Source organism: Metopolophium dirhodum, chromosome 2 (genome assembly GCF_019925205.1).
Source record: "Metopolophium dirhodum isolate CAU chromosome 2, ASM1992520v1, whole genome shotgun sequence".
Taxonomy (NCBI): Eukaryota; Metazoa; Arthropoda; class Insecta; order Hemiptera; family Aphididae; genus Metopolophium; species Metopolophium dirhodum.
Window position 1 is genome coordinate 26,847,752 of NC_083561.1, and position 10,571 is coordinate 26,858,322.

Consider the following 10,571-nt stretch of genomic DNA (forward strand, 5'->3'; position numbering starts at 1 on the left):
TTACTATATAATCAGATATTACACGTATATAAGCACCTATATACCGCGCGTACGTTGAACACACAATACGTACGAGATTGCTAATACAAGTATTATCTATAATATCTATCAGACTACTTAACGTTATTGAAAATAAAAAATACATCTTTCTACACAAACCCTGCAACGTATCGTTTTTAATCATTTTTCAGTTTCATGGGAAGCTACATTTTACTTAATGAACCGTCCGACAGGAAACATTAAATTATACGGTCGAAATATCCCAAAAACACGGTTTCCCTTTACACCTTTTATGTGCGTGGGGTATAAAGCGAAGTGGGCGAGCACACCAACCCCCATAACTAACACCCATTTCGTGATGCATCTGTACCTATATGTATACATATTATATACCCGATCGACGCTCCTATATATATACAGGTAGATCCATTGATAAGATTTTAGATTTATGCGTCTCATTATTATGTGACTTTTTTTAAAACTCTTACCGTGTCAATGAGATAATATATTACTACATTTTATTTGTATTCGATAAAATATCTCAATATATATATGTGTAGAACATATTACTCAAAATATATAATATAAGCTGAACGGAAAGTATACAGACGGCGACGATGTAGCGATGACACCGTCGAACGAATGCTGCCGAAGGGTGTGTTTCGCGTGCGTCTGTCCGATAATAAGTCAACGGTTTTTTTTTCTATTCGATATTTTTTGAAAATAATACATATATACCTATGGCTTAGGAGAACTCGGCATACACTTTTTGGTTTATACCTGAACTCTACGAAATTAAACCATTGTTTCGCGTTTTGTTAAACTGCAGGTCTGCAAGACGTATCCTCCGCGATCAACAGGTCGAGCATTGATCCGTGTAAATATTTTCAATGTTGAACTATACTTACTCATTCGCACTTACTTATTTATAACGATAATATTCAGATATAGTTTTAATCGACGATGATATTTGGTCGCGTTAAAGTTTACGAATGTACCTCCAGGATGAGAGGTATAGTCCAACCCGGTATGTGTTCACACAGATCCTCCTCTGCTGTCGGTTCAAACGGAAAAAAAAAAAAAGTGTTGGATGTGAACGTGGACTGCAAACACTGTAGTGAGACTCCCTTCAGTATTAAACGCACTTTTAATTCGATCCGAACATCGTCATATATATCAATATGACCAATAAAATTTTTATTCGACAAGTTTTGCTCGTTATTCAGGCAGCAGGTACCTGTATATAGGTAATATTATTATATAATGTTGTGTAGTGAGTGGAACGTAGAAAATAATATTTGGTGTTTATTCCACGTAAACAATGGCGTCTAAGTCTTTGGAGTTTTCGAAAGCATAATATTATAATACACGACGATAAATTCAGTCGATTCGCTCGCGGACAAGACGTGCTCTCTCTTTCCGTGTTTTGATTATATATAGGTATTATAATATCAACCCCGGTACAAAATATAATTATATAAAATGTGTTACAACTTTTAAATATTTTACTGTTACTTTATGCGAGCATAATATACATATATAGTTACCTATATATATATATATGCGAGTGATACGCTGGCTGCATTTTAAAAATTTTGAATCATGTTTCACCCCCCATAACGTGAGCATATATAATTTAATAATTGACGCATTATAGAAAAGACGCGGAAAATAGCACGAAAACGTCACCGTTTTGTATATAACACTACACAATATCATTAATCATTATATTATTATATTTCCAAACGTTCAGTTTTTTTTCGATAATGTAATGATGATAATAATAATAAAGAGGTACATCAGCCTGGCACCCCGAATTCATAATTTCGAAGTCAAACCATACTACAAATTATAGCAACCAATTCGTAACAATTAGTAACCGCAAAATCAGAATTTGTAACCCAAGTCTTAACTCTCAAATTTGTGTTTCCTTCTTCGGGCGCCAGGCTGACGGATCTATTATAATAATGCATCAATATAATATTACTATTTTCATGTGATATTATCTGACTATATAATGTACATTTGATTTAATCGTCGAGCTGTAATAGTTTAGTACTAAAAGCTGAAATGAATATAATAAATAATAATATAAATAAAAAAAATATTACTATACCTACAGTAAATACCTACGTCATGTACCTATAAACGATTACCGTTATAAATATATATTATCAAACGTTTATTATTTCTTGGCGGTTTTTTTAACGACCTTTTTTGACTGTTACAAAACAATAAGAAACCGGATTTAAAAATGTAAAAAGCGGAAGTCAAAAAAAAAGTGTCGAAATTGAACAGTAGGTAGACGCCAGACGGCGCAGTATTTTACAGCGTTTTACATCAACTAATATGCATTTTCGGTAATGGTCTCCGGGGTCCGATTTCGCGTTAATAACGACTACCATATTATTATTATATCATTTTAATTTCATCGTGTCACCACCAGAACGGTATTTTAAAAACGGACATTAATTCTATGTGATCGTTATGACGTGTTGCCGTATCACACTTGTGCGCCACGGGAATTAGTCATAAATGGTAATTTAAAACACATTAACGACGCAAGTGGAATTTCGGAAGTAAACTGTCAACCACGCGACGATAATCATATTGTTACTGGGTAATCATTAGTCATATAAAATCGAGTGGTTATGAAATACGTACTATAAATCGAAAATACATTTATGACATTATTATCAATCGAAGTGTCGTAATAGCTACACAGATATAGGACCATATGACCCATTGACTCATCGTAATATTATTTCTATACTACTGTTATGGTTGTAATTATCATTATGCCTATTTGACATTGTATAGCGTAATATAGACACTGCAGGTACGAATTAGTTATTTTTATAATGTCCATCAAAATTAGGACATTAATATTCTTTAACGAATTACGAAGCAATGGAATGTAGATTAGTGCGAATAGCATTACATTATTATAATAATATTAAAAATCATTGCTAAATAAAATATAATATACTTGCCGATGGACACGTCAAAACACATGTGCCCATACATATGGGAGGTTCATACGTTACGGTGTGATCGACTTTTTATGTACAATATTTTATTGGATTTCGTCATTTTAAAACAAAAGAACAGAATACTATAAGCTGAAAAATGGAAAATTTTATATGGTTTATCCAAATGGGAGGTATTTACGTATAATATCATGCAAACGTTTAAAAGATAAAAACGAAAACAATAGTGTCGTTATATTATAATATTATTTTCCTAGTTTACGATGAATAATAATCACTCTGTACACATATCAAATTTGCCAGGGGTGTCCAAACGGCTTAAAAAGGCTAAAAAATAAAAATGAATAGACAAGACAAGTACTAGGTATAGTAGGTTCCATCTAATCGAAAAAATCAAAACGTTGCAGGCTGATCTCGCACTAGAAGCCCATCATCACCGGTGTACACCACGGCGAGAAAAATTTTAGCCTCCAGGCGTTTGCATTTTCTCAAAATTATAATAATATATTATTAGTGTGCGCTGTTTTTTCCCCCATTGTCTGCACATTAGACGGACGGCAGAAGGGTGGAAGTCGTCGGCGGGGTGGTGGCGACGGTTAAAAAGAATGAAGAAAAAAAAACCGTTAAAAACGCTCATCGTCGTTTATCTTCGACATGTGCAAGTTGCGGTGTGTACTATCTACCGGCCATCACACACCGACACACACTGACTCACACACATCGACACACACTGACTCACACACACTGACACACACACCGACACAAAAGCGATTGTCGTCGATGGTATGAAATATAAAAATATTATATTGTACATTATGAGCAGTCATACGATAATAATGATTCGGCGTTTAGCGTCGCTGTGTGCATTGTTGTGCGCGCGTAATATACGACGGCGGCGAACATCCCGAAACCGCGTATACAAATCGGACGGCGTCGCCCCCGAATAGTATTACCTAACCTATACACCTGGAAATGACATACGACAAAATATGTCGAAAAACGTATACGACATTTCAAGCGATAATAATGGTAGGTGCTATACGGTGGGAATACAGAACGAACCGAGTCCGGCGAATAGTATAATATTTTAAAAACGATAATACAACGATAACAATAATATGAGATGGCTTCGTTTTCTTTAACGGATGTATACGCGCACAACATTCGAGTAGGCGGCAGTGTACCATCACCACCATCACCACCATCACCACCGTCGTCATCATCATCACCATTATCGTCGTCGTCATCTTCCATTGTTGTCAGTCGCGTACCTCTCTATACGTTTATACCTGGTCCCCACCGCCGCCGCTATTGTGTGTGTGTGTGTGTGTGACTCGGACGACTACACACGCAAACGCACACACCACGCACACGCACGCCAGAACGGTGTACGAAAAGAGGAGATGGCGTGTAGTGCGCTCGTGCGTGTGCGTGTGTATAATATACGACGACGTCACGGACCGACGGGAATGCGGTCGTCAGGTAGGGCACAACCGGTGAGTTCCTGTTGCGGTCGGACGACTCGAGTGGGGGGAAACGTTCGACGGCGACGCGAGCGCCGGCCAGTACCGCCGCCCGCTCAGTCAGTTTTCGATACCGGTTCGTGTCGCCGTCTTTGTGTGTTCCGCGCTCGACAATATTATTGTGTGTGTGTTGCGTCTGTGCGCTCGCGAGTGTGATCCGTCGTGAAGATGTCTTGTTCGCGTCGACAACGTGCGTGATCCATTTACGATACTTAGAGTGCGCGAGTGAAACAGTAAATTATTATCATAATTCGTACGACTTGTTCGGGTTTTTCGTGTGCAATATCGACATGTCGCCGTCGTCACAGTTATAATAACAGTGCCCGGAATCCGGATTTGGCGATATCGAAAAGCGTGCGCCGCGAATAATATTTTTAATATTACATTATTTAAATTTCTCGTCTGTGCGGGTTAGTCGCGATCGTGAAAATGTGGCGGTTTAGCGGCGGTCGCAGTGCGCGGTTCTTGGCCGCGGCGGCGTTGCTGGCGCTGGTGGTGCCGTCCGCGGTCCGGTCGTTCGAGGGCTGCCCGGCCGTGTGCTCCTGCAAGTGGAAAGGCGGCCGGCGGACGGTCGAGTGTGCCGACCGCGCGCTGATCACCGTGCCGACGGGCGTGGACGCGGACACCCAAGTGTTAGACCTGTCCGGAAACAATCTGCAGATCCTGCCCAACGAGACGTTCTACAAGGCGGGCCTGGCCAACCTGCAGAAAGCGTATCTACGCAACTGCCGCATTGGGCAGATCGACGAGAGTGCGTTTCGCGGTCTGACCAACCTTATCGAGCTGGACCTGTCCAACAATATGCTCACGTCCGTGCCGTCGTACGTGTTCCGGGACGTGCCGTACCTGCGCGACCTGTCCGTGGCCGGCAACCCCATACAGAAGATCGAAGCGCACGCCTTCTCTGGCTGTCCGTCCGTCGTCAAGGTGGACGCGTCCCACTGCGGGCTCACGTCGGTGGCCGGTCTCGCGTTCAGTGGCGTCGTCCGGCTGGAGACGCTACGCATCAACGACAATCGGCTGACCGAGCTGTCGGCCACCGTGCTCGAGTCGCTCAACAAGCTCCGGTCCGTCGAGCTTCATGACAACCCTTGGGTGTGCGACTGTCACCTGCGGCCCATGAAGCTGTGGCTGGCCGGCAACAACGTGCCGTACAGCCAACCGGCCCTGTGCTCGGGCGGCCCCGACAGGCTGTCCGGCAAGCCGCTCACTGAGCTGGACGTGGAGGACTTCGACTGCCGGCCGGACGTGCGCGCCGAGTCCCGGTACGTAGAGGTGACCGAGGGCCACAACGTGACGGTCCGGTGCCGGGTCGAGCCAGGTTCGATGGCACACATTGCTTGGTACCTGAACGGCCGCCGGTTGCAGGGCGCCGGTACGCCGGCTATCGGATATCCGGGCGCCGCGTCTGCTAACCCGCGCATGTTCGTCTTGGACGGCGTTGACGAGGAGGACGGCGGCCGCCGGAGTGAGATGACGCTGACGGACGTGCGGCGAGAGGACGCTGGCCAGTACTCGTGTCTGGCCGAGAACCGGGCCGGCAACTCCGAGGCCAACTTCACCGTTTACGTGACCGACCGGCCGTCCGTCATCATGTCGACGTTCGGTTCGGCGCACGTGAACGGCGTGGCCGCCGCCATGGCCGCGCTCATCGTTTTCATATTGGTGTTGATCGCGTTGACCGTGATGCGTATCCGGCGATCCGGATATCCGGCCGACACCAAGCCCACGGAAGTGGCTGGAAATCGCAGCGGCGGCGGTAGCGGCAAACCCAGCACCGGTTCGATGGCCCTGCATGGTGGTGGAGCGACATTGGGACGTGGCGGGGTAGGATACGGAAACGGTGGGATGTTGACCGGGGGCGGAAAGACCAACCCGGCGCTGGATATATCATCCGTGATCGAGCGGAACTACGACCCCGACCTGGAACCCGGGTTGGGATCCGTCTGCACGCCCACGGGATCGTATCACGTATCTGGACTGGACCTAATACACGACCACGACGCTTCCCGGCTGGAGATGTGCGATTCGCCAATGTCTTCGACCGCAAAACCTCCACCGTCATATTACAGCGGTGGCAGGACCGCGTCCAGTGGCGGAAACGTGCGCCCGTACGACGATCGGACGCCGATCATCGGCACCGGAAGTGCGGGCGACGCGTACAGCGTGGGCACCGGATCCGACGAAGTGTTCTCGTACAACAGCCAACAGCAGTTGCACTACGGCGGCGGTCATTACGGCCATCAGCAACAACAAGCCGTCGGCGGCGGTAGCGTCAACAGCGATTACCCGGCCGACTACGGTCTGCCGATCATACCTACCGGCCATCACCTGAATCAGTCTTCGACCAACGTGTCTCAGTACGGCCATCATCCGCAGCAGCACCCTCAACAACAACAACAACACCATCAACAACAACAACCATCACAACATCATCAGTTCTACAACAACCATCTCCAACACCAGCAGCAGCTGCAGCATCATCAACAGGAATACGTCCAACAACAGCAAGACGCGTCTCAGCAACCGTCGGTCAAGACCCTGCGGGTGTGGCAGAGGGGCGTACCGGTGTTGCCCACCACGCCGTCCCTGCAGAGGTTCGCCAACAGGACTTCGCCCACCACGCCCGGCACTGACGTCTGAGGGTAGTACTCGATTCGAGTCGACCCGGGTTCGTTGTTGTTATCCTTCCGACACCTGTAGTACACCGTAATGTTAATCTCTCATGTTGTACCGTTGTTTCGTTTTATTTCATGACGGCGCGTTTCGTTACTCTTCTGCGATTTTTGTTGTTGTTGTTTTATTGTTATTGATGTAATATGGTTATTATGTTGTTATTTTTAATTGCGTGCTCGGCGTGTGACGCAACCGCGATGACCCGAAACGGACGATTTTTTTCCATCCTGACAACTCTCCAGCCGACACCAGCTGGACCCGCGACCAAAACCAAAGTCTATGGCCAACCATCGGTAGAACGACCTTTTCAGATGGTCTGCCGCGTATAGGTTGTGAACGAAAAAAAAGTACCTCTTTTCGGCAAAAACTCCGACTGGTCACGTGTATTGGCCCGTTTTTTTTACGTATTTTTTTTCCTAATTTTTCGAAAACCAAAACGAAACGGAAAAAACCGGCCGTGAGATCTCATTCGTTACGGAGACTCGCGTCATGCCCAATGTTGTTCCTCTTGTACATTATTGTAATAGCTGATGTATATATATATATAAAATATATTATATTGTAGGTACGACGGCGTGATGTACCTATATATATCATTATTATTACTATATCACGTCGTAAACGAGTTATGTGTAAGTATAAGTTACGTATAGACATATTATATTTCCCCCCTCAAAATATGGCTGTGATGATGCGGTTTGTTTTTTGCTCGATTGCGACAAAGAAAAACCTATTTTTTATTATTATTATTTTTTTTTTAAATTACCTATGTAAGATAAAAATGTTAAAAACAATAAAAAAAAAAAGAAGTTACGATTATTCCGTAATATTGTTTAATGCAAACGACTACTATAATATAATACAATATAATAATATATGGCGGCGACGATGGACGGTGACGATATTATGTAGGCGCTCGCACGACGCATCGCTGAAATGCCAAATCAAACTTTATTATTAATATTATTACAATAAATTGCAGTTTAATTAATATATTTTTATTCAAAGGCATAAAGTTATAAAATATTATATCCCTTGTGTCCACTGCGTGCGCCAAAACTCCGGTCGTCCGGCGTCGTACACTATATTATATTATTATTATTTACGCATTGTCACTACCTATTATTATATCATATTTATGTTATGTTATGAAAATTGAATGAATACGAACCGATGATTATAATTTATGTAATATTTCCATTTTTTAGTATTATCGTTGTTACATGTATATATAATATATAATAAGGAATATTATTTATTTGTGTACCGTGTAGGTAAAAATATATTTAATATTAAGCATTGTACCTATGTTTTTTTTCTCTTGTAATTTTGATGAACTTTAAAATAATATAATAACATGTTCATTGTTTTTTCGTCGACCCCATACAGTATATATAATATTATTATCATAAATAAATTACGAATTATACGTTAAGACAATACAATAATTTATTATATACCTGACGTTTTTTTATTTAAATATACGATTATTATTTTTTAACATATATTACCTATCTATTAAATAATTTACTGCGCGCCGATCATATTTTTGTCACGGCCGCATTGTACGGTTTTCCCAGTGGCGTTCATTCGCCATTGGTAGACGTACTCTATTATTATATCGCCATCCATCATCGATCTGTGAGCGGTATCAATGGTAACCTATCCTATATCTACCACGGTTATCGCACATTTATAGTTTCGACGCGGCGGTTCTCCTTGACACGTGGCTGTGACGTTATGGACCGCATCTCCGCCGCCGCGTGAAAGTTCGAAGGATGAGCAGCATTTAGAGAGAGAGAGAGAGACGTTCGTCGTAATTATTATTTGATCGTTAGGACGGCGACGTGCAGCAGCGGGAGAACGGTTTTTCTTCCGTTCTCTTCTTCTCTTGTCTCTAATAAAACAATATTGCGCCGGGTCCGCATAATATATAGCAACGGGACAGTGAAACACAACGTCGTAAACACGCAAAACTTTTCCCAACTCGGACGATCTGAAATTGTTTTTTCAAAACACAAACACAGACTCCGCGCAGTGTGGACCCGGCATTATAAAATTTATAATAATAGGTTATAATATTATTATATTTTGAACGCGTACACAGCGGGTAAGGCCGCCAGGGTAGTACATACTCCCTTGGAGTAGCGTGTTCTGTGTCTCGTCTGATGTATTATTACAATGTATAGGCACACATTTTATAGTCTCTTAAATAATATTGCGTTGTGTGTTGGTGAGAAAACTCGCAGACGAATGACTGCGACGGCGACGAAGGAGAGCTGCGTACATAGACGGAGCAAATAATATACAATAAAAATGGTAAGAGAAAAAAAAAAAAATCTTACGCGCCGCCGACGAAATCTTCCGAACGGTTACGGACAGGTACACAGACGATCATATATAGGTAGGTAGGTACCTACAGAAAACGGCATTAGGTTATACTATATAGCTGCCGGTATATAATATGATGTCGAAGCCACCACAATGACAAAAAAAAAAAGCTATATATATTATTACACGCAGATGGGAGGGCTCACGGTTTTTTTTTTCATTCTTTCTTCGGAGCCGTTCACGATTCTTTATTCCTTCACCCCTCCACCCACGTATACCTTCTTCGTCCTCGTATACGGTATAACCTGTAGCCGCACACCTGGTATACCTACCGATTATCCGAAATCTCGACGCGGCGGCTTATCGCGTCTCTTTTTTTCCTTCAGTCCGTCGTCTCACTCACCCTCTCTCCCTCACTCACTCTCTCTCTGTGTCTCTCTCTCGATCCCCGTCCGTCTGCGTCTCTCTTTTACCGACGGTGCATGGTTTTATGCCTAAAATGTATATAGCCCATAGAGTAATAATATAGCCACACAGGTACAATACGCTGCAGTTACCTACTCCATCTCCGCAGCCGGGTTTCTTTTGTACGCGCGTGTATTAGGTGATTATTTATCCTTATATATATACTCGTACATATATCTCACACACACAAACGCGTATTTATATAGTCCATGTGTGCGTACGAGTACCTGCCCCGTCGTACAGACACCTGGCCCGGCGGTCCGCGTTCGTTTTATACAACCGATTTCGGCGGGGCTGCAGCTTCTTATTGTATAGGTAGAAACCCTTATCGAGACGACGGCGGTAGTCTTGCCTAGTCAAACGACTGCAGCAGTCGTGCGTTCGACCTCAATAATATAATATAATACTATATTGTATTGTTCGTCTTTTGTTGTGAAACGTTTTCGGGTCGAGACAAAATGTAAATACTCATCGCCAAACGGAGTAAACATAATCGCGAGAGCACCGCTCGTTTTAAATCGCTCGCTCTCGGCCTTGGTATGCTTATTGTAATGGTCTTATATATCGTGCACTGAGCGCACACTAT

At 43.3% G+C, this 10,571-nt stretch overlaps 1 protein-coding gene across 1 annotated transcript; it reads left to right on the forward strand.

Annotated features, from left to right (window-relative positions):
* The first annotated feature begins 4,469 nt into the window (after positions 1-4,469).
* LOC132938626 (leucine-rich repeat-containing protein 24-like) lies at positions 4,470-8,694 on the forward strand. The gene has a single exon (XM_061005563.1). The coding sequence runs from the start codon at positions 4,943-4,945 to the stop codon at positions 7,154-7,156; it is 2,214 nt and encodes a 737-aa protein (XP_060861546.1). The 5' UTR covers positions 4,470-4,942; the 3' UTR covers positions 7,157-8,694.
* The last annotated feature ends 1,877 nt before the right edge of the window (positions 8,695-10,571 follow it).

Excerpts from the sequence above, each read along its gene's own strand:
- LOC132938626 (XM_061005563.1), top strand. The coding sequence starts at position 4,943 with ATGTGGCGGTTTAGCGGCGGTCGCAGTGCGCGGTTCTTGGCCGCGGCG.